The sequence below is a fragment of the Mustela putorius genome, unplaced genomic scaffold (genome assembly GCF_011764305.1).
Source record: "Mustela putorius furo isolate JIRA1106 unplaced genomic scaffold, ASM1176430v1.1 tig00003845_pilon_pilon_pilon, whole genome shotgun sequence".
In the NCBI taxonomy this organism is placed as follows: domain Eukaryota; kingdom Metazoa; phylum Chordata; class Mammalia; order Carnivora; family Mustelidae; genus Mustela; species Mustela putorius.
The window spans coordinates 61,994,628-62,019,849 of NW_025421998.1; the positions used below are offsets into that span (position 1 = coordinate 61,994,628).

The 25,222-nt window shown below is 41.7% G+C and overlaps 1 protein-coding gene across 5 annotated transcripts in view; it reads right to left on the minus strand.

The window, feature by feature from the left end:
• Nucleotides 1–453: 453 nt before the first annotated feature.
• The window catches only part of PDE1C (phosphodiesterase 1C), a 304,120-nt gene continuing 279,351 nt past the window's right edge, over nucleotides 454–25,222 (minus strand). For 3 of the 5 annotated variants that reach the window (XM_045062853.1, XM_004762602.3, XM_013061496.2), the window contains 2 exons: nucleotides 19,369–19,437; nucleotides 454–1,085 (listed from right to left, as the gene is read on the minus strand). In XM_045062853.1, the coding sequence (XP_044918788.1) occupies nucleotides 916–1,085; nucleotides 19,369–19,437 (239 nt within the window). In that variant the 3' untranslated portion in view covers nucleotides 454–915. Of the gene's footprint in view, nucleotides 1,086–12,492; nucleotides 12,696–19,368; nucleotides 19,438–20,445; nucleotides 20,568–25,222 lie in introns of those variants that run through there. The other 2 variants (XR_006601374.1, XM_045062854.1) reach the window with 2 other exon arrangements.

Consider the following 25,222-nt stretch of genomic DNA (forward strand, 5'->3'; position numbering starts at 1 on the left):
CTAAAGGTACAAAATGAGGCCACCGGGCAAGAAGCATCCAATGACAACCAAAGCAAGGGTCTTTATTTTTGACTTGTATCTGTTTTGTGGAGCCTCAGTTCAGAATTCTCCGTGAACTCAACTGTTCATCAGTCTTCTTATCCCTCTGTGATTGTCACATTCAGAAACAGAACTTTTAATTTTAATGGGTTTACTTTGAAAGTTACACATTTGCCTGAATTTCAAATATTGTCATAGTCACCGTATTTAAGGAATGTACTTCTAAAAACATCTTTTCCTATTGTGTTTAAAATTGGAAAAGCTGTTTTTAAAAGTGCATTTTTTAAAGATTTTATTTATTTATTTGACAGAGAGAGCTCACAAGTAGACAGAGAGGCAGGCAGAAGGTGGGGGGGCAGGCTCCCCGCTGAGCAGAGAGCCCCATGTGGGGCTCGATCCCAGGACCCTGGGATCATGACCCGAGCCGAAGGCAGAGGCTTTAACTGAAGGAGCCACCCAGGCACCCCAAAAGTGCATTTCTTAAATACGATGATTATTTTAACAATATTCTTACCGGGGCAAGTCAACTTCTAGGGATAAAAGAAGTGTCAGTGGGAGGAATTTTCTAAAGAGGATACATCATTTTAACTGGGGTCTGATTTAGATTTTGAAAGACCCATACAAATAAAAGCCGTATGAGACTACCCTCTTACTGCTGGAGTCTGTGTTGACTCCCAGATCCAGTGATGGATGGGTCCATAAAAAAAGACAAAGGGGAGAGTCCCACATGGCCTTCACTTTGCCTCGCTGGAGTTGACTACAAAAGCACCAGCCCCCAAAGCCTCCAAGGATCTTGGAAGTGTATCCCACTCTGGCTGGTGAGAGCCGACAGGCAGAGGAGTGGGCCTCTCCTTTACTCCCTCTCTTCCCCGTGACCTACTTTCTGTTCCAGTTATGGGAGATATTCTGAATCTTTTTCATTTTGATCCTCTGATCCAGCATCTTGTACCTCGCAGGATGGTCATCGGTTTTCTTTGGGACTGAAGGTGCGTAGGAGCTAGATGCGTAAGCAGGGCGTTTAAAATGGCGCAGAGGAGCCTTGATGACTGGCGGCCATGCAAAGGAAGACAGACAACCATTAGCCTTACTAATGACGTGGCACCACCTAAACACCATGGGCCACTGGTTCTCCCCAGACCTGTTTCCTTTCAAAGCAGGAAACAGACAAGTGGGACCCTCACTGGGGCTCTCACTACAGAAAGATGAATAAACACATGCTCACCTCGGTCATTTACTTAAAATAAAGGCAGACAAATTCCTAGAGAGAGACAACGAGGATCCTGGAAGAGGAACGTTTTCTGACCATGAGTGGATGGAGGGAAGGAAGTGAGAGGGAACGGTGGGATCACTTTTGGGACTAGCAAAGCAAACAGGCGAGCAGAGCCATAGGACGGAGCAGCATTTAGCACCAGATGTGAGCTTTTAAGGCTGCAAAGTGGCACATGATCCAGAAGTGATTTAAAAAAAAAAAAAAAAAAAAAAAAAAGACAGCACTGAGTAGTATTTGCCAAACACATATATAAAAGTCTTGTCTCCAAAATATTTTTTAAAACTCTTAAAATTCAGTAAAGAGAAATCAACAACCCAATTTACAAAGGAGCAAATGATCTGAACCAACTCCTCGCTGAGGAAGAGATGCACACAGCCAGAAAGCCATGGCTGCAGATTAAAACCGCAATGATATACACAACGCACCTATCGGGACGGATAAAATCCAAACCAGAGTGGGTGACACCCGTCACTGGGGACGACAAGGAGCGACACCACCCCCATCCTCACTGGAAGGATGTCAAGTATTACAGTCACTTTGGAAGACACTTTGACAGTCTCTTCTTAGGAAGCCGGTCATGGTTTTACCACACGATCCAACAGTTATGCTGCTAGGTATTTATCCAGCTGATTTGAAAACTGATGTCCACATAAAAACCGGTACATGAGTTTTATAGAAGTTTATTCCTAATTGCCCAAAACCATAAGCCAGGAATTCCTTCAATAGTTAATTGCATAAACACATTGTAGAACATCTATCTATACAATGGGATATTATTCAGTGATAAAAAGAAACAAGCAGTCAGGCCACATAAAGACATAAAGTGTTAACTGATCCCTCTTCCCTGTGCCCCTTGTGCTCTGCCCCCACCACTGGCACCACCTCTTCCCCTTCTTGGTCCTCCTGGAGAGCATTGTCAGTGAGACAGTGTTAGAATGAATAAAGGGAAAACCAGGTTAAATGATCATCGCAAACTGATGAGGGAGAGTAATTAGATAAAAGGTTTGAAGGACAGAGCTGGTGCTGAGTCATTTCCTCAAACACTTGTTCAAGGTGAAGTGATTCTAACAACACAGGGTGGGCAAAGAAAAGTAATACACAGGTGGGTCAGCTTGAAGCCTCAGACTGGGGGACAGATCCATGACACAAAAGGTTACCCTTGTGAAAACCAGTTCCACAACTCTCTTCCAATATGGTCAAGCAAAAAGATCAGAAACAACTTAAATGTACAATCATAGGGGTTGGTTAAGTTCTGGTACCTTCTTAAAATACACTACTCCGATACTACAGATGTTTGTTAATAAAAATAGATGTTCGTGTAATCCTGTTAAATCAAAAAGGCAATAAATATAATCTAATCTCATTACAGCATGTATCAATATGCGCATAAGAAAATCCAGAAGATCATACAGTTACATCATAGCAGTGGTTATCTCTGAGGAGTTTAAACATGGTTTTTGGTTGGTTGTTTCCATTTTCTAATTTCTCTATGTGGATCAGGTTTTGCTGATGCGACTTCTGAAAAAGAAACATACTGCTAAAAATTTCTTCCATTGAATCATACGTCAGAGCTATTCTGCAAGATCGTATGTAACAAAAAGCCAACAAACCTGAGGTCACTTGGAGATTTAGTACAAAATGTCTCAGAGAGCTCAGAGCTGACTAGACTTTTCCCCATCTGTAGACTAATGGTCATTCGTTGACTTCGTAGAGCACTTATGTGTTGCTGACAGAACAGTGAAGAAAACAGACCAAAATCCCTGCCGTCCTGGGACTTCCATTCTAGTGACCCCCCACTGAGACTTGTCACTTCGCTTACAGAAGAAAAAAGTGTTCAGGTCTAATAAGGGACACTATTACTACCGTAACACCCACACCAACTTTGCCTTCTCAGTTAGGCTAACTCGTAGTAAAGACTAGCAGCAAATGTTCTGGTAGTGACATAATATGCACACAGAAGAAAAGAGAGGTGTTGTTTTGTTTTTTTTACAGACCTCAGAGCACTTAATTCTGAGTTTTACAGTAAACAGCACAAAACACTCTAGGAACAAGTACAAAAACAGCCCTGTTACCCTGGATAATGGGGTAGAAACAAGAGAGACTTCAGATTAAAAGCTGCTTGTTGCAAACGTCTGGGCTAGCTGATTTACTGCTCTTCAAGTCACAGTCCCTCTCCATATTCATTCTATTTTCGCTACTCAGCATGAACCCAGCCAAAGCATTATTGAATTTCCCACTTCTCAGCATGAAGGAGCAGTTACCGTTTGCTGGCATTCTGATTGTCTGAACAAAAACTCCCCTTGCCACCAGAGTCACTGCAAATAGAGTTGAACCTGCTGATAGAGATCGGCTTCCCACCAAGATTGTGGAAATACTTATATGCCTGCTGTCGCCCTTACTCAAAATGTTGGAAAAAAAGAAAAATTCATACAGTGCTGTTTTATAGGCATTGATTGCCTTTCCGGTCTGCGGGGGTATGTGATTTGATGACAGAGCAAAACAGGAGAACCGGGGATAAGGACACCATCTTGAATTTCGTGGAGACCTTTGTTCTGGGGTGCTGGCCTGGCCTCCTAGGGCTCTTTCATTTGTCTACTGGCTATTCCCAAGATACTGGAAGAGGATCGGATCCTTCTGCTTTCGACGACTACACACATCCCACACCTGAACCCAAGCAGTAGTGTCAAAATCCGCCTCTCCTTCTCTGGGGGTAGAGAAGAAGAACCAAACTGGGCATAGAATCCCATCTCTCCCTATGCTTGATTATTAGCAAGTTAGACCATTTTTTTTTTTTTAAATCTTGGGGACATAGTCACAAAATCTGCTCTCATCTCTTAAAGCAATGTACTTGCTGGAAGCTGTCTAATTAGGTAAGGAAGGTTTGACAAAGGTACATATCATTGCACAGACCCTGGATTTGGGAGTCATTATCTATATTACTTTCAAATTACTTAGGAAAAGAAAAGTGCAAGACAAAAATCGATACATCACCATCCTTTATTTCACAATTACATACAGTATTTGTTTTTCATAAAAGCAATGCTCTTTGAGGAGTTTTAATCCCCGTTTGTTTAAATCACCTTTCTCGTGAACACCACAGTTCTCCCAAAAGTGTGTATGATCTCCCTTTCCTCGGCCACCGCCAATCTATCTGTTTTTCCCTCTCCGCCTCTTTGAGAGGTCTTTGAGACCATTTTGCTTGATGGTCACTTTTCTTGTAGTGTGGGAGACGAGTGTATAGAATTATTCTTCAGAAAATAGATTGAGATTAGTCCTAAATCAAATTAATATAGTTGATAGTTCCGGTATTGCAATGTAAAAGAGGGTTTTTAAAGTGTTTTTCAAATACCCTTCAATGAAGTTGTGAGTGTGATAGGTATTATTGGGGGACAGGGAGGTTCCTTAGTCAAAAGATAAACTACTATCTTCATGGCACCTAAATAGTGGGGATGTGTGTTAGGAATCCTGGAGAGAAGCCAACAGCATGTGGTTTTTCTCCATTTTATTAGCTTAGGGAACTCCTTTACAGGGATATCTCCCAGTGTCCAGCAGAAAAGACTGGCCTAATTCCTCATCCTTATCTTACAGTGTCATATCATATACTATCAGAAATCCTTACTTCAGCACACCTTGTTGTTTTGTACTAAGTGAAAGCAGGCTGCACAGAACTATCACCAGTCCTCACCTACTGTCTGTCCTGCCTAGTCTCCGTGAGTTTAGTAACAATCTGTGTGAGGATCTGTCTCTGTTCTTCCCATCCTCTCTGACATCACGGGGATCTTCCCCAATCTCTCATGCGGCAGCAGCAACTCCATGTGGAGAATTTCTGAATCTCTGTTGCAGAACCCTACCTCTGAGGGCAGCAACTTGGTCTGCTCTTAATTTCTGAATAAATTTGAATATTAGCATCTTCTTAAAATAAAAAGTGTTGGACATATGTTTTCTGCCCTTTCAAAGATAATATCATGATACCACCTTTGGGGGAAGAAAACATTTCCATTCTAGACTTTTTCTACCCGCATTCACACACACACACACACACACACACACACACACACGCACACATACACACACACAAAAGTAATCATTTGTTGCCTCTGAAATGTTGTTTTACATGAGGAATAAAATCCCACTGCCATACATTTTATTTCTAAAAGCAGGTCTACTTGCAGTATCTGCCTGATGGAAAGTTCTTATAAAAATGCACAAAAATCATTCACGAGTTTTGAATTGCAAGGGATAGGAATGCTAACATCAGCTCCATCAAGGACAGAATGATGAAAGAACCAAACTTGTCATTTTCATGTCGGGATTCACCGCTGTAAGATAGTTATGACATAAGACAACACATTGTTTACTAGGCACAATGCTAAGAATTTAATGTGAATCTTCTCTACAATCCTATGAAGCAAGTGCTGTTATCACCCCCTTTTGGGGCAAGGAAAACTGGGGCTTAGAGAACTTAAGGAACGTGCCAAACCCTACACAACTGATATGCAGGAAGTCTGGATTCTGGATTCTGGATTCATGCCCAAGCGGCTCAACCTCAGAGCTTTCACCCAATATTTAAAGCAACTTTGCACTGAGATTCAGAGTAAGTTTTAATAATTACCATGATAAGTTATGAGAGTCAAAATAGTACCTCATTTCTACTCTCCGTGTTTGAGTATATAATCTGTGTAATAGACAGGATTCTTGAACATGCTCGTTAGTAGCTACAGTCACACTTCCCCCAAAGCAAAAGCAAATCATCTCCCTCAACAGACACACACTTAATATAATTTGTGGTCATAGCTCAGGAAGGAATTATATAAAGGTCTCTTAAGTAACTGCTTTTATCTCTCCCTTCACTTAGGCCAGGTTGGAATGTTAACAGGAATTCCAAAAGTCACGACTGTTGGTGAGCAGTCAAGCCAAGCAGAGCTCCAGGATCTTGGGTAGGTGCTTAACTGGGTGGTCCTTACCCAGGCCGCAAGTGATAACCACCTACGGAGCTTTTAAAAATCCCGATACTCAGGTCGTACCCCAGATCAATGAATGCAGAATCTATGCGGGTTTGTCTGAGACCTCAGGAGTTTTTAAAGCTCTTCAGATAATCTCACCGGGTGTGAGGTTGAGAGCTACTGTTTTGGTCTCTCCAAATGTCTCCTTCCTTATCTTCACAAAAAACAATAGTACCAATGTTTTGCACACACTGAAAGTGTTGTGGAAACTGTGGAGAGCTAGCTAATGTTGCTGCTGTAGTTTGATCACAACAAACTGCCTGGGGTGGGGAGAAGTCTTACATGAATCTGTTAAGGTTACGTGTGGTCTTCACAATTATGCTCTCCCCCATCCCCTCCTGCCCACTGTTGGGCTGGCAGGAAGGGCTACTAAAGATGGCGAAAGTTCCCGCCACAAGACCTGAGCTCGGACAGGAGAACAAAGGCCCAAGCAGGAATCTGAGACCCTCCCGCTCCGGGTTCCCATGGACCAATGGGACCCTGACAAGCAGGAATCTGAGACCCCTGCCCCGGGCTCCTGTGGACCAATGGGATCCCGATGAGCAGGCGGGATATCCAAATAAGGGAAACTTGCCAAAAGACCCCTGAGCTTTCCCCAAGACCCCTTAAAAGCCCCCTCCTCCCTGCCTTGGGCGCGACTTCTGCCACTCTGCTTTCCAGAGTCGCGGAACCTCGCCCGAGGGTGCCCACCTCCTCCCGGCGCAACTTTCCTGGCTCCCCTTCTCCTGAGCCCTGAAACTTCGCCGGAGAGCATTTTTAATAAATCTTGCCTTGCACCCACTTTGCCTGGTGTTGTGTTTATCTCGCCGGAAAAAACTTTACACCCACCACATTTTGTTCTTCTTGTTGGGTCTACCAGGAAGACAAAAGCTCTGAGGAATGAAAAGGCATTCTTTTGTTGGAGAAAGCAACTTTGGTGCTATCATTTGAGGATTGTAAGACCCACACCAAAAACAGCCAACCCTGAGATGAACCATTGTTTTCTAAATAAATCTCACTTGTGGGAAAAGAAAAAATAAGACCAAAGAGCACGTTCCTGATGTCTGACTGAGGAGTAAGAGTGAGACCTTTGCAGGCGGAAATCTAGTTTTAAAGCCTGCTTCTACCATTCCTGGTTTGTTTTTGTTTTTTTTCCTGGGCAGGTCACTTCACCTGTAAGATCCACATTTCTCCTCTGTAGCCCAGTGCTGTCTATCTTGCAGGACTGCTAGGATGACTCAGCCAGACTGGCTATGTCAAGGATTTCCTACAGTGTCTGGCATAAAGAATGCCTTCGGTCCATGATGAATTCTCTTAAGATCATCATCGTAATAGTGATCATGTCCAAAGGTAACTCCCGGTGGATAAAGAGGGACTAAACCCTGAACAGACAGATGCCAGAAGACTTCTCGGACAGGCACTGACATTTCTTGCAGGACTGATTTTGGGCTGCAAGTTAAGTGTTGTTCAATTTGAGATAATCCGCCTGATGTTTCTCTATGTCTCTGGATTTGTCTCCCTTCCGGACTCTTTCTAGCTTCTTTCTGGGATATCTTTTCAGATTATCTGGAATTCCAAACCAGGCTTATGTCTGATTCTGACCAGATCAGCCACATTAGCTAATTTGGCATGAATTAGTGACATTTTGAAGGTGAGTTCATGAGAAAATACAAAATCAGCCCAAAGTCTCCATTCAATGTTAGCATCAGCTTCACAGAGGACTGAATCAGGAAGGGTTCATCGCATTGCCAAGGCAGAAGCATTCCCTTTAAACCTCTAGCATTTGGCTAAACTGGCTTTCCAAGCTGGTCTTTTCCTTAAGGGGTGAGTGGAAGATACTAATTTGTTTCAACAGAAAAACAGACTTGGTTCTTGTTCATTATCTAGGCTTCCCATGAGATGCTTAAAAAAATGGAAGTGAAACATAACAACCTTTTAGAAACCCAAGGCTCTACTGTTTAAGGAGACCAGCAGCAGGGTCTCCGTCCTCTATAGTTTTCGGTGTTTTTACATCCCTGATTGCAGCTGCCCCCATCCTTGGAAAGGGCCAGAATCAGTTCTGTCTCTACCCCCTCTATGCTGCGGGCACACGATTTCAGTTTCCCACATAGAGAACAGAGCTGAGAAGTCTCACCACAGAGAGCTATGATGAGAAGGAAAGGAATCACGCATGTGGAGCCGTCAACATGGTATGGGCACGTAGTAGGTGCTGCCTTGCTCTTGCTTTCCATCCCTTCCTGGAAGGTTTGCAACTGCCAGGAAAATTCAGCAGCGTCATACTTTCCCAGTTAGGGAATTCATCTGTCTCCTCAAGACACAAACAGCATTATACTGAGGCCACACAGCTCGGTATCTCTTCCTTTTGTAGCAATACAATTTAGCAACATTAACCCAGCCAGAAAATCACTCATATACTAGGCATATTAGATGTACTGTTGTCTACTCTTAAACTCTTCAAGGTGTATTTTATATTAAAACAACAATAATGATGGGCACGTGGGTGGTTCAGTCAGTTGAGCACCTGCCTTCAGATCAGGTCATGATCCTGGGTCCTGGGATGGAGCCCCACGTCAGCATGGGGCTCCCTGCTCAGTGGTTAGTCTGTGTGTCTCTCTCTCCCCTCCCCCATTCGTGTTCTCTCTCACTCGCTCTGCTCTCTCTCCTTGACAAATAAATAAAAAACATTTTTTAAAACACTACAATAATGAAATCCATCATCTATATTTTAAAAGATGCTGGCTCTCTAAGGATTTCACCTCAAAAATGAGAATGCTAAATATCCACTGATTCCATATTTTCTTTTTTTTTAAAGTTTTTATTTATTTATTTGATAGAGAGAGAGAGAGAGAGAGAGCACAAACAGGGGGAGGAGGGGCAGAGGAAGAGGGAAAAGCAGAGTCCCCACTGAGCAAGGAGCCTGATGCAGGGCTCAATCCCAGGACCCTGGGATCATGACCTGAAGTGAAAGCAAACACTTAATGGACTGAGCCACCCAGGCTCCCCTGGTACCATATTTTCACTTCACAGAGCAATGAGCACAGAAACTGTGCTACCTAGAAGGAACTGAGGTGACACTGCATGTACCAAACCACTACCTAAGATAGACAGATGACCACGTCAGCATTTCCAGGCCCCCAGAGGAACCTATGTCCATAGGAAAAAGATAAACCACATGGTTTTGTTGCCCTTCATCCAGCCTGAAGCTGTTTGCTTCCACCTGCAGTTCTCAACCCTGGCTGCACCTCAGATCACCTGAGAAGCTTTAACGTTTACTGACTCCTGCCCGCAGGAGTCTCTGAAGCAATCCAGCATTTTAAGATGGAACCTAAGCCATTAGTATGTTGGTTATGTCCAGTGACTCTAACGTGTACCCAGGTAGAGAAACACTGGCTTGAGTGCCAAGTTGGTTTTGAGACTAAGTCAACTTACACTTTGGTATTGAGGGATGCCTAGGGCAGCTGGCAAGATCTTATCATTACATGCAGGAGCTACCAACCCTTGGCCATGTGCTAAGATCTGTAATAAGAATTGAACCCATGAGGGATGTCTGGTTGGCTTGTGCCTTCGGTTCAGGTCATGATTCCAGGACCCTAGGGTCAAGTCCTCCCTCAGACTCCTTGCTCAGCTGGGAGCCTGCTTCTCTGCCTGCCACTCCCCCTGCTTGTGCACTCTTTCTCTTTCTTTCTGTCTGACAAATAAATAAATAAAAATATTGAAAAAAAGAATTGAACAGGTGGTATGGTACTATTACAAGAGAAGCTTAACCCAGTGATGTGCTGGGTTGGGACAGCACATCACTGGGTTAAGTTATTACTACCTGTAAGATTCTAAGGAGATAAACTATCCCGGAACTTGGGTTTTTTGTTTTTGTTTTTTGTTTCTCTGTAAAATGGGAAGAATATGCATGGTGCTGTGAGGATTTTAAAGGGGATGTAAATGAGATCATGTGTATATAATGTAAATGAGATCATGTATATATAGTACCTTGTAAACTTGTAGACTGCCAGGATGTCGTAGGTACATGGTATGTGGCAACCATTATCCCATAGCACAGGGGTGAATGATCCTCACTGAGGGCCTTTTAATGGTGCCCTCCCTGATGGATTTCTTATTCTAGAGTAGAAAAGTCATATAATTCTCCACACAACTGGCTATCACTACATGGAAGACCTTACCAAACAATGAAGAGGTTAACTTAATAAATTTATTTGTGAGCACTTGGCAGAGAACACGTCATTCTGATTCACGGAAAACTAATCATCCAAAATGTGCATGTATATATGGACGTATATATCCGCTACCCGAGGAAACCACTTTGCTGGAATGAATTGTCCTTCGAAGCAAAGCAAAAACATCTAGCCCACATTCTAAACTATTTATACAGTGTACAAATATGAATGTTCATGCAATCACGATGGACAAAGCCTAACCATGAATGTGAATGCTGGAAATCCTGGCTGTGTCAGGAAGTGTGACTTAGACAACCAACCAGGATGAAAGAAGTTTCAGTCCCTGTGTTCTTTCTTATTATTTTTTTTATTTTTTATAAACATATATTTTTATCCCCAGGGGTACATGTCTGTGAATCACCAGGTTTACACACTTCACAGCACTCACCAAAGCACATACCCTCCCCAATGTCCATAATCCCACCCCCAGTCCCTGTGTTCTAATCTTGATGCAATTGGGAAAATAACAAGGGCACTTTTGCTTCTTAGGAATCTTTGCATTTATTATGCTGAGGCATAAACATTCTTCAAGTCACCTTCATTGGAAGCTATTCTTAAATCAAGGACACCCTGGTTTTTTTCAATGCTTCTTTATGCTTTACCCCACAGGTAATCAATCCTAGCTACACACCAGGGTATTCGGCACACTTGCATTCCCAGAACCTACTCACAGAACGGGGAACAGGGGGTGCTAAGAAATATTTAATGAATGAGTGAACTCCTCTGCGTCACATTTGGTAACCTTCATAAACCTCCTGCTTACCAAAGAATAAATGAGTCACTTAGAATAACCGCCAGCTGGCAAAGTTGATCGGCATCTACAGACCCTGATAGTTCCTTCTTGCCTCCACAATGTCTTGATACCCAGATTTGCTGCCCAGGGTTGCTCCAGGAAGGGAGTCCGCAAGTTCCTTCCCTTCGAAGTCTCCAGTCTGAAGCCTGAACACTCCTGCGTTAGACTAACACTACAACCTCGGCTGGTTTCTACAGGTCTTCCTAGAGTCTGGAGAGGCACTGAGGCATGGGGTTAGAACCACTTTCCCTCTGACAAAGAGGTGAAAGAGGAGGAACAATGAAGTAGGCTGGAAAACAAGCTCTCTTCTTAGACAATGGCTGGCGATTCAATGCCCTGCAACCTGACCATTTAATGATAAATAGTTCCATTTGATAAATGACTATTTTAATTAATCAAACAAAGAACAAGAAAGTCCTCTCTCAAGGAGGGATCATCTTCAGTTTAGCTCTTTCTCTTTGTTTGCCCCAGCAGACCCAATGTATGTGAGGCATGCTGTTTCAAATGAGAAAAATATCTTGGAGAAAAACTAAGTCTTCTCCTTAAGCTTTTCCCGTCCATGTGTGCAGTTGTCCACATGTGCATATGAAATGGGTAGTGTAAGGCTCAGTCAGGAACTCTGCCCTTTGTTCATACCTGCAAGGACCTATCCTAGAAGAAGCCTGAAAAGCTAAATTTCACCAGGTTTCTGAAGCTCTAAAGTGCTAAATCAATACGTCACAAATGAGTTTTGATCCAATCTACAGAAAGAATGACAACGGCCATCCCTCAAACTGAACTCAAGATAAAAGAATTACAAAGAGAGCACTCAATGGAATCTTCACTTAAAAGACAGTGCAGGATCCCTCTGCACCCACAGCTGCACCTGAAAAATTAGTGCAGGGGTAATTGGTCTAATCCCCGGGCAGAGTAAGGAAGGTGGTTACAGTACGGACTATTTGACATCAGTCTTTAGCCAGGAGCAATGAAACTCAAGCAAAAAGCATGGGCTTGCCTTGCCTTGCTGCCTGCTAACTTCCGGCAAGCTGCTTACCATTTAGGCTCCAGTTCCCTGATTTGTGAAATGGAGATAAGGGACCTTCCTTAGAGAGTTGTCAGGAGGATTAAATAAGATCATGCATGTTAAGAATCCAGCATTATCCCTGATAGTTAATAGATGTGCAATACAAATCAAAGTACTTATTGTTAAAAACCTGTATTAGGGAGATCGGAAGTTACTTTTTGAAGTTTACCACTCATTACTTATAATACACATAATACTTGGTCTTGGTTTAATAATAAATAATAAAAAAATCATAAGCTTCCTAAAATGTCTTCAGACCTCAGAGCTGGTCAGTTCTCTTCTGAGGAAGCCTCTGGATGGACGTTTTATCCGTAGTCCCCTAGAATAGGACACACGACAATGTCATTCAAGCCAGCTGGCATCTCTACACGCAGACTCTTTCTACGTCAGGCATGGAGATCAGAAGCAGAGCTGCATCTATGCCAACACTAGGGTGCACACCAGCAGCCGTACGCACACAGGAGCCATCAGCTATCTGCTTCAGCAAAAGTGATGGTACTATACCTTTCTGTCTAAGGATCGCTTCCAGAAAGTGACATGACTGAGGCGCCCTGGGGAATCTGCTCAGAAGTCAGTCACTGACTAGGCTCCATCGTTAGTGGTCATGACTGTGAGTAGTGCTGAAGCTCTGGGCCACTCCTCCAGTGAGAGCCAACGTTTCCTCAGCTCTCCACCATTTCCAGCCCACCCATGGAGTGTGATTGGGTTCACAGACCTCATAGGGCATAGTAGAAGGTTGTTCTAGAAAAAAATCAGCTGCAGGTGCTATTACTTTACTACATGAGAGTCACTTTGCTATAGATATAAAAAGGATCAAGGTGCTGTCCCCAGGAGAGTTTCCCAGTTGCTGGAGCTTTAGGACGACCCCTTTGATAATTTCAGAAGCCACACAAGCAGTTCCTTAATGAAATGGTCTCTGGTGGCTTCTGGACTGAAGCATGTTACCAGCAGGCTTTCTTCATATCTGAATCCTCATACACCAACACCCATCTCTCCCAATATGTTAGAAAGGGAAAACATTAAATTTCTCTGAAATATATGTGAAATCGCGTTTATGTGGCTGAAACTAAACAAAACTGCCTTAGGACACAGCAATATGTTTGTCACTTAAAATTCTTAATACATAATATTTTGAGCATATAGAAAAGTCTGGATAATAATAATGTCAAGTTCTCATGTATTTTCAATATAATTTAATCAAAGTTTAACATTTTGCATATTAGCTCATAAGTTTATTTAAGGAGATTAAATGTCACAAATAGAGTTAAAGTACCCAGTACACTCTTCCAGGATACTTCTCTTCCCCCCATCACACAAAAGGCATCATCTAGAATTTGATATCCCTGTGCATATGAACACTCAATTATTGCATTTGTATGCATCTGTTAAATAGCTAATATTTTTGCTTGTTTTAAGGGATAGTATAAATTGTGTTAGATGGTATACATCTTGTTACAACTTGCTTTTCTTGTTGTACATTACATTAAGCATTGTTTATAATAGCAAAAAATGAATAATAACTGTCAACAGGAGAATGATGAAACATTCTTTGGCTCATTGATATAACAGACTGCTGAACAGGTATTAAAATGGACAAGTTTTTCAAAGAAGTGCCTTTTTATTTCAAATAGAATTTCTTTAGCAACATGTTAGCAAACTTTCATTCTGTAGGTTTTTCTTAAAGGTGTGCACTTAAAAGCAGGATAGAACTGGATTTTGCTTTCTTTATCTAATCAGATAATCACTTATTTGTGGAGCATAACAAATAACAAATAACATTGGAGGACAAGGGGAGATGGAGAGAAGAAGGGAGTTGAGGGAAATTGGAAGGGGAGGTGAACCGTGAGAGACTATGGACTCTGAAAAACAATCAGGGTTTTGAAGGGGATGGGGCGGGGCGGGGAGGTTGGGGGAAGCAGGTGGTGGGTATTAGAGAGGGCACGGATTGCATGGAGCACTGGGTGTGGTGCAAAAACAATGAATATTGTTACGCTGAAAAGAAATAAAAAAATTTAAAAAAAAAGGTAATCTCTCATATATTAATACCAGAATTTAGGCCGTTTGCAATTACTATTATTACTGATATTTTTGGACTTCATTCTACTACCTAATTTTCGTTTTGTTTTGTATTTGATTCTACCATCTAATTTTGTAATCATTCTTTATTCCTTTTCTTCCTTTCTGTCTTCTATTAAGTTTATAGATTTTTATATTCCCTTTGTTGTTCAGTTCCCCCACTTAAATGTTATAGGGTATATATCAATTATTTTATTGATGATCCTTTGTGTTAAAAAGTTACAAAATTCTGCCCAAACACAAAATAGATTCTAGCAGTCCTTAACATTCCACTGAATAAGCCTCTTTCCAGCTGTAAGCTTCCGTTTCCTATTTTAACACAGAAATTGGACATTATTTTTTAAAACTATTTGCTCAAATTTACCAAAATGTTTTATTTACTTGTGTGTATGCCATTTATTCTTGTATCTCAAGATGCAAGAAGATACACTTTGCTTTTTTTTTATGTATATCCCTTAATCTTTCTTTTAATGAGGTCTGCAGTTGGTAAACCATGTCATTGTATACCTGAAAATGTTTTTACTTTCCCTTCACAATATATAATAACTGTTTTAGTTATTATATATTGATTTACTTTCCCTCAACACATGGTAGATACATTTTCATTGTCTTCTGGCATCTACTATTACCAATGCAAATTTTGCCATTATTTGGTTGTCACTTTATTTTAAGTGACCTGCTTGAATATAGCCAGCTTCCTGTGACATTAAAGAATTTTTCATTCTTGAGTTAATTTTTGGCAACCTCACACAATAGCATTAGATAAGCATTTGGTTTTATTTAGGCATGGCAGCTGAGCTGCGTTTTCCACCTAAGGTGAGTCTTTAGAGCTATTTATCTATCTTTCATGCTTTCATTTTTTATTGAGATATAATTCACATACCATAAAATTCATCACTTGAAGTGTACAGTTCAATTACCATACTTGCAGGGTCATGCAGCCATCACCATATCTAATTCCAAAACATTTCCATCACTACGAAAAGAAATCCCATACCCATGAGAATTCACTCTTCATTCTTCTCTCTCCTCAAGATTCTAATCTATTTTCTCTTTTGGGTAAGCCTATTCTGTATATTTCACATAAATGAATCATAAAATATGCAGCCTTTTGTGCCTGGCTTCTTTCACTTAGCAAATGTTTTCATGGTTCATCCATGTTGTAGAATGTATCAATACTTCAGTTCTTTAGATAGGTAGTAGATAATATTCTATTGTATGGGGGCACCTGGGTGGCTCATTCAGTTAAGCATCTGCCTTCAGCTCAGGTCAGGGTCTCAGGGTCCTGAGATGGAGCCTCACATTAGGCTTCCTTCTCAGTAGGGAGTCTGCCCCACCCTCTCCCTTTGCCTCCCTCCCCGCTCGTGCTCTCTCTCTCATATAAATAAATAAAATCTTTTTAAAAAAGCTATTATATAGATTAGCACATTTGGTTTATATATTCATCACTTGGTAGACATTTAGTTTCTCTCCACTTCTTTAGCTATTATGAATAATACCACTTTGAATATCTGTGGATAAGTTTTTTTGTAAACATATCTTTTCAGTTCTCTTAGGAATGTACCTAGGAGCAGAATTGCTGTGTCATTTGGTCACTGCATGTTTAGCTTCTTGAGAAACTACAAAACTCTTTTCCAAAGTTGCTGCACCATTTTACATCACCAGGAGCAATGTACAAGGCTAGTAATTTCTCCACATCAACGTCACACTTACTATTATTGTCTCAATTCTAGCGCATGTACAGTAGTATGTCATTATGGTTTTGATTTGCATTTCCCTAATGACTAATGATGTTGAACATCTTTTCATGTTCCATTTGTATCTTTTTTGGAAATATGTTTATTTAAATCCTCATTCCTCTTTTCAATTGGGTTATTTATCTTTTTATTGTTGATTTATAAACATTCTTTACATATTATGGATACTAGACCCTTTTCAGATACATGATTTTCAAATATATTCTTCCATTCTGTGGACTTCTTTTCCACTTTCTTAATAGTGTCCCTTGAAACACAGAATTTTATCTTTAATGAAGTTGTGTTATACATTTTTCATCTGGGTTTTAGGCGTCATATCTAAGAAATCACTGTCTAATCCAAGGTCATAAACATTTATCTCTGTATAATCCTCTAAAAGTCTTATGGTTCATGCTCTTTCATTTTTTGATATGGTTCCCTGTCTTGGTTCCCTGCTCTTAAGTCCTAAGGACAACATTAATTCTCTTTTTGGCTGTGTTTCACATTGTTTTTCCCTTTCTTTTTCCAAGTTCCAATGATTACATACCTGTTTGCTTTTTTAAATTTCAGATTTTGAATGGCTTCTTTTGCATACCTCTGTTTTTGGGGGTTTTTTTCTGAATAATTTTATTGTATTGTTTTTCAAGGGTTAGTATCCCTCTGTTTGGCTCTTTGACTATCCTTAAACACGATATTTTAAATTGCGTGACAGCCCACACCAAGAGTTTGTGGGAGAAGCATTTGAGTCAATGGAGGCAACATGGTATTCCTGAGATAGGAAGTAGCAAGCTGGCCATTGTAATGAGTGTTGTGAAGAGTATCTGCTAGACAAAGCACAGTTAATTATGTGACGTGCTTTGAGAACTACCCACTCCACTTCTACAGGGTTTGGAATGGTCAGAATTCAGTGCCTAAGACACCCAACTTAGGATCAGTTTGAATTGACACACTAAGGCCAAAGACAAGATGGCAGCAACTCTGACTCATAAGCCTTAGAAAACTAGCAGGCCAACGGTAGGCCCCCAGCACAGCCGGTGAGAACCAGATCAGCTGTCCAGAATGATGTCAGAGGTGCCATGTGACCCAAGAATGTTATAACCTTACAGAGAAAAACAAACACCATCAAAACACACTGCATTTGTTTGGTTTGGAGCTGTTTTCCTCCTAATGTCTCTAGTCCTAAAAACACCAAAACCACAAGCAGGAACAAGATGAAAGAGGCTTCCAGAGACCACAGAGCAAGGTCCTATCAATACTAAAAAGCGAGTTAGTATAGTTAGTACATCTCCAAGTTTGAAAGAGTCTTTTCTGAAGGTGTTTGCCTTCTATACAGTCATAAATGAAATTGGGTAGATCTCACACACACACCCACATACCCAGTCATATAGACATTAATGAGCAACCAATGCATGCTTGTCACCGTGACAGGCACTGGGGAAAAAAAAAAAAAGACAGTCCCACCTTAGAAAAGCCACCTGTAAATGGGTAAAGAGACTTAAAAGCAAATCATTATACGTCACTACTACTTCTACCTAGATGATTTGGGAAGACCACAAAGAGAAATTATCCAGAAAAAGAAAAGGTTAAGGAGTATTCCAGGTAGAGTGACAGTGGCAAGAAAGCTCAAGGGCTACTCAGTGGACACGGAGTCCAGTTTTTGGACTACGGTAGGGGAGCTGCAGAAGTGGAAGATGAAAAAGCAAACAAATAAAGATTGTATTTCATCTAATCCAAGATGCCACTGATTGTAAAGTGAAGTATTATTTCATGTACAACCAAGAAAACAATGCTGCTCGTTCAGTTATAGCACAGCATTGCTTGCAAGACATTCCTACTGCAGAGGGACTAAAATGCAAGGCACTGTCCCTCTCAGAATGGATGAAATTCAGCAATTCCCAAAAGAAGAAATGCAAAATGACAAATTAACATTAGAAAAGAGATTCTTTTTTTAAAATGGTAAAATGAATGCACACTGCATATGAATATAATTTGTTCTCTTATCAGATTGGTAAAGTATTAATATTAGCATTAGCAAGAGCATAGTGAAAGGAAAACTCACCACTAAAAGTATAAAATACTACTACCTTCCTGGAAGTCACTTTGACAATAATGTGTCAAGAACCTAAATACATATAAATTCTTTGAGCTAGTAATCCTCCCTATAGGAATCTATCCCAAATCCATACTTACTGACGTGGAAGAAGATTTTTGCACAGGAATATAAGGTTATTTATAATAACAAAAATATAAGCTACATTACTTAATATTTAAAAACACAGGGAAACTATAATGTAATAGTAAGTTTTAGAAAGGAGGAAACAAAATTCTATGTAGAATATGATTCCAATCTAGAAAAAAAAAAGTATTTAATAAAGACTGGAAGGACAGGCAATTTTGGTTAGCTCCTCTTGCTAGTATTACTAACATTTTTCCTTCTTATAACTTTTGTTATTTTTCAAATTTGCCAGTGTCTCTGTTTATGACCTCTCCTCCCTCCAAAACAAATGTGTTCCTCCAAGTTTTACTTGTAAAAACCAAATTATGGTAGAGAAAATAAGCCTATACCAGGAGATGAAATGACCAACAGGTGCCCCTCATATTAAATAGTAAATACACAGGATCATCATGAATGCTTAAGAATTTCTGGTAAATGTCAGCTGATACCCAATACAGACCATACATACCTTCCATATTTCAGTAGTAGAGATTATCCAAAAGTCAGTACTATGCTGAATTTACAAGCATTACTTCTAATCCTTATTGTCACGCAGACGGATGAGAAGCAGAGGTCGGAGAAGCTCAGTAGGTGTAGTGAGCTTGTACAACGTGAACAAGACAAAGCTGGCATTTGAACCCAAGTGTCTCACAAAGGCTGATACTCCCTCCCCTGTACCATCTGCCTCTCAGAGAATTTCTTCCATAGCATGTCCAGACGAACATCCAGAAAGACCAAGATTCTACTCTTTCCATCAAAGAGCAGGAAAGATTATGAGCCACATATGGGTACCTTAGGTTCGTCCCTGCAGGAATATTACAAATGTTGATGACAGAGGCAAAAATCTCTCTGATAACGTGGGGTGGACTGGAGAGATAAGGGGCCAGAGTCCCCGGCCATCAGAGAAACCAGTCCTCTCTGTTCCCTGTGAATGCTAAGATTATGGTGTGGTGCCATTTACCCACCTGGCAAGGTGAGGCGACTTGTGGAGCTAGTGCTTGGGGCTGGTGAGCCATGAGAGCGCTTCTTTGTGCCTGGAAAGAGGAAAAGAGGGGTAAGGAAGAGCAGGATCATGGACAGACCTGTTGGACGGGAAATGCTCATCTGAAACACTATCAAATGATCCAAATGTTTGGGTCTGAAAACAACATTTGGGAGAAGGCTGGGTGAGCTCATGGGAACATCATGCATCCCGTGGCCCAAAAGAGCCAGGAGCTCAGCCTTTACTTCTGTGCGCATGGTGGCTTTCGGTCTCCTAGTTGGTAGGTTGGTATGTTGGGGACCAACACACCATGGAGGAGGGCTGCACTTCAGATCCACCAGGGAGTGGATCTAAATATACAATATACAATTGCCCACGCACCACCCCCAGATTCTGTCTTCATTGTACTAGGGCAGAACTCCGGCATCAGTATTTTTAAAGTCCCCCAGATGATGTTCATGTGCGTCCAGGGTAAAGATCTGCTGTTGTGGACGGGAAAGTTCTCAGTTTAGAATCGAGGTATCAGGCATGGGCAGCGGTGGGGCTAGGGGTTGTCCATATAGTCTTTACACTCTGCTGGACCTCACACAATTAACGTGAGTCTTTGGAAGCTCAAGTCTTCATCTGCACAAGGAGGGAAATCACACAGTGACCTCCAAGTGTTCTGGTGAGCATGAAAGGGACCTTGGTATGTGAGAGTGTGCAGGAGGTTACACAAATGCTGGGTTATCGGGGTCTGTGAGCTCCCTGCTGCTGGCATCAGAACTCCCACTGGGAACGGATTATCTATCTCTGTTCATACAAATGGTTTTATGGGCCATGAGGGAGTGAAAAGGCAGACCCCGGAGTGAGGATCAGGAAGGAGAGCAAAATGAAGGGAGGGCTGAGCTGTTGTGCAAAAGAACATTTACATAAATGTGTAAGTAAGTGTGTGTGTGTGAGTGTATACACACATATGTTCACATACATATTATATAGACACGGACATGCACATATAGAAACACATTCACATAGATACACATATATCTTACATATATACATGTATACAAAGATTATTTACTCATTCATTCATTTCTTTCTTTATTTTGCCATCCACAGTGGGGCAAAAGAGGCCTGGATTTCGGAAGCCAGCAACATGGCAGACGCCTGGAGTCTGAGCCCGGCAGAAGTACAGAGAGAATTCTTAAACAGAAGATACACATGATTTATGGTTATTCGTGTTACAAGTCCCCGACCCTATGCAAACTTTTTGTAAAGTCTACTTGGCACAGACAGGCCTGGGGTCTATGGAGGTTGTGTTCATTGAGAAACTGTGTGGGTCACCACAGTCCTGGGTAAAAATAACAAGATGGCCCGTGGATTGATCTACATCTGAGGAAGCAGGAACTCGGGGCTGGAAGTGAACCCGAGTCACTGGTGAGATGTGGAGAACTACCCCCAGGATAGTGCTTGAGACAGCTTCATTTTAGTCTTAAAGAACAGGGTACTATGCTTGACATTCTGTGTTTATTATCATTATTATTATTATTGGCCGTAGTAGGGAGAGTGGTGTTAATAGTGGGAGGAGGACTAATAGTAAAAATAGAAAACACAAAATGAATCTAAATACCTCAGAGCCACAAAAATGGTTAATGTGCATGAGGTGAGAGAAGCTACATCTGGCAGAACTTCACGTCTCCATTGTCAGGTCTTGTATATGCCCTGAATATCAGAGTAGGCAGGGAAATCAGAGAGCCCAAACCTGGCTGTGACCGTGATTTCAAAGTCCCTGAGGAAATTTTTATAAATATGGCTTCCAGGGCCCTTTCCTGAGTCTCCTAAAGTGAAATATCCAGGGAACGGAGCTAGAAGTTTGCCTGTCAACAAGTTCCCCAGGTGGGTCTAATGACCATTGGCAGAATGAGGTGTCTCTGACACCCGAGTTGAAAAGATTTGCCCAAAGTGATGCTCTGGGTCAGGTCCAGGGCTGCCTTATTGCACAACTCCAGGGGGTCCGATTCATACCATATCCTACACAGTCAGCCCTGATCAGGGGTAATACCAGGATGCAGACCCATGCTTCTGACATTGTCCAGAGCCCCTTCTGATCCATGACAAGTGCCTCTGGGTTCCACTGAATCTGCATTTACACGAGGATGCTATGAACTCAAAACATTTATCCCTCTGCTCACGAAACATTGTCCTTGTCTCTCTGTCCCTTTAGGATAGGGTTTCACAGCAGCAGCACACCTGGGCCACAGGAGTAGGCTGTTCTGTGCATAGTAGGATGTTTAGCTGCATTCCTGGCCTCGACCACTAGGTGTCAGTAGCACTTCCCCTGTTGAGATCATCAAAAATGTCCTCTAGACCTCCGACGATGATAAATATTCCCTAGGAGCAAAACTGCCCTCAGTTGAGAACCATTGCTTAAGGATGGAGGCTGGGTTCAGGTTTTTTTATTCATAGCGGGGATTCACAATTTGACCACTTGGTCATTAGTAATAGTCATGCTATTACTAGTGATGCGATTACTAGTAATAGTGATGCTGTCCATCACGTAATTACTCTGTTCTAAGCACCATATTGGCTATAGACATTAAAATATACATTAGTTATCTTTTCTGATACTAACTCTCTGATGGTAAAATAATTCCCATTTTGTGGAATTTGGAAACAAAAATGAGTTTAAACAATTTGCAGAAAGCTACTGAGTGTCTGGGGCAATCCCTAAGCCAGGAGCCAGGATCCTTCAGAGTTCAAACCCAGAGAAACTTTTCCCCAAGACTCTTGTTGTTTTTTGACTAACCCCTTATCCAGAATTCCTTCAAATGCGGTTATCTTAAATTTGCCTAAGGATGAGAAAAACCTAAACAATAATTTTAATAAAAAGGAAAAACTAAACCAGATTTTCAAGCCCAACTGAGCACTGATGAGCCAGGATTTCCTGAAGGACCTGGATATTTGACAGATGCCCCCGGTGATTCTGATCTTCAGGCAGGCTTGGAAAACTGTGTGTGAAAGAAATTTCCTTTTTCTTGTCTCACTGTTGGAAAATATGGCACTCCACTTTCTAGGATACTCTTTCCAGGATATCCATTTATCCATTTTCCAGGATACTCTTGTGAACCTGGGAGATCAAACGTAATGTTGCCTATGTGAGCGCTTGAAAACTTGCAAAGCACTGAATGACTGAAGCTTCCGGTGTTATTATTTGTAGAAACATTCCTTAGTACCAGGTGATTTCATAGAAATGCTTGGTACACTTCTTCTTCTTCTTCTTCTTCTTTTTTAATCACCTATGATGATCTTTTAAATGTCTGCAGTTTTCTTGAGGCTGGCACCTTTTCATTCCCTTGGTATGTTCTTTGCAGGTGCTGAATGAGATGGGAATTTCTGGGAGCCTTGCACAGTGGAACAGTAAGACTACAAGCCCTCTAGACAGGGAATTAGTTTCTCTGTGTGCTTGATGAAATGCCTAATATGTCAGGTAAAGGGAGAAACCATCCATGCCTCTCCTAATCATGAGTCACAAACAGATAGCAGGTGGAGACATATAAAATACCTGTTTGCAGTTTCCCCAACCCTTTAGGCAACATCATGGACCACCATGGGTACTTAGGGTCTGAGTCAACCTCCCACTGGCTCCCTATTCATTGAAGTTGTGTTCCTGAAACCATTTTCCACGCCGCAGCCATCAAATTACCTACACTTGACTCACAGTTCCATTTGTGGAAATAATATTCAACTTCTGTAAGCTTTGTGTTCTAAAACTCTACCCCTTCCCTCATTCCCATTCCCAAGGAAAACATCAGAGACACTAGCTGGAAGATCTAGTCTAAGTCCAGATCAGCTTCCAAATTGTGCCCTACTCTTCCATGCCAGCAGAACATCTTGGGACTCAGAGAACCCTCTCTGGGATTTATTGTAGAAATCTACTTGGGATGCTCCTCTGTGAGTGACTTGGGAACTCACTGTCAGGGCTTTTCAATCCTGGCTACACATTAGGATCGTCTGGGGAGTTGTAAAGAACATATGCTGATACCCAGGCACTTCTCCCCAGAAATGCTGTTTAGTGGGTTTGGAGTGGGGCCCAGGCATGGGCATTTCTCAGTCTCCCCATGGAGCCTGCTCTGTGGCCATGAGTGAGAAACACACACTCAGTGAATATCTAACAATGGTATTTCAGTCGTCAGGGCAAGCCCTCTTGCTTCTGAACAACCAAGGTGCTTGATGCTTGATCCTCATAGATGATGTGAATCTTTTACATGGTTTCTTTTCATTTTTATTTAGGTTTCCAGGAAACTCAGATCCAATTTATGATATAATGCTGGGAACTGGGGGGGGGGGGGGTTGCAATTCAGCCTGCATGACCACACACTAACATTTACCATGGTTTACTCCATCTACCATCTACGCTAGCTCCTTTCTGTCCCTGATTTTATTCTGCTTTCTTAAATTTTTTTTTTAAAATTGATGACGTTGATGTGATTTTAGAATTCCAAAATATTTTATAAATGAAGTACGTAAAATGAAACCATGAGTAAACAACTACATCAGGGCTGACATTGCCAAGTTTCATTTTCCTCATCTCTAAAAATTCAGAAACATTCATTTCAGGATACAATTGTGAGAATCAAGTCAGAGTTCACACGTACAAGTGCTTAGCAAACTGCTGTGCGATACAGTGTTTATTATTAGTTCATATTGGAAAGAAAGGGGTGTGTGTTTGTGCGTGTGTAGAGTCGCTAATATGTCATCTTTGGAAGATAAGCATTTTAAGGTCACAGATCACATTGTCCTTGACCCACGGCATGTAAATGTTCAAAGAATAAACAACCCAATCAGTCAGCTCGGGGCAGAAATGTCATCACTGCAGCCTGTGTGACTGGAAGTATCTTTTGACAAACGCATAGCTCTCAGATATTTCAAATTAATGTCCTTGGTTGGTTCAGCTAAAGGGCAATGAAACCAATTCATCAAGTGTCTGGAGCAGAGGACACTGATGGAAGTGACAACTGACCTTGGGGCAGATACACACACCTAAGACTCAGGACCGAGAGGTTAGCAGTAAACCCCAGGGATACGCAGCTTGATGTCGAACAAATCATTTCCCTTCTGCAAAACAGGGTGAGCACCGCCAAGCCTGCCGGGAAAGGGTATTTTAAGAGCCCTTGAGATCGAGCGTCATCATTAGTAATGGGGCAACAGCAGGAATGTTGTTACAAGCCAGCAGACAGATCCCACGGGCAGGGGCGGTGCTGAAAGACGGAAGTAGGAAAAGTGTTCATCACCCTCCTGGGCATTTTCAATCCCCTTCTTTTAGCATTTTGCAATGTCTGCCTTTGAGATACCCACAACCTCTGATCTCTACAGCTCAGCACATCTTCTAACACCTCTGTGTTCCACTTGGGGTGCAGCAGAAGGCAGCAAGACACTGCCTGCTGTCTTGGGACAAATCCCCAGTTCTGCCTCTTCCCATCCTTGACGCAAGAGCATGAAGAGAAGCCTACATTCTGCTCAGGGCTGGGGCATCACTGAAGGAGTCTGGGGGGTTTCAAACCCAGCCATACTTCCCCAAGAGTCATTTTCCAATAGTATATCAATTAGCACCGCATATTCCTTTTTTCTTGCCCCATACACCCACTGGGATACCGTGCCTGCTTTATAACCAGATCTCTGTTCATCACAGAGAACAATGACGAAAACTACAAGAGCTATTCACAAGCAACACTACATGCTCTTTAGATATAGCTGTTTTAATAGGTGAACATGCTTTGGAACTGGGCCAGCAAATGACGAGTCAAGCGAATGTTCACAAGCTTTGACTCTGTAGCTGTACATCTATGAATTCATCCAAT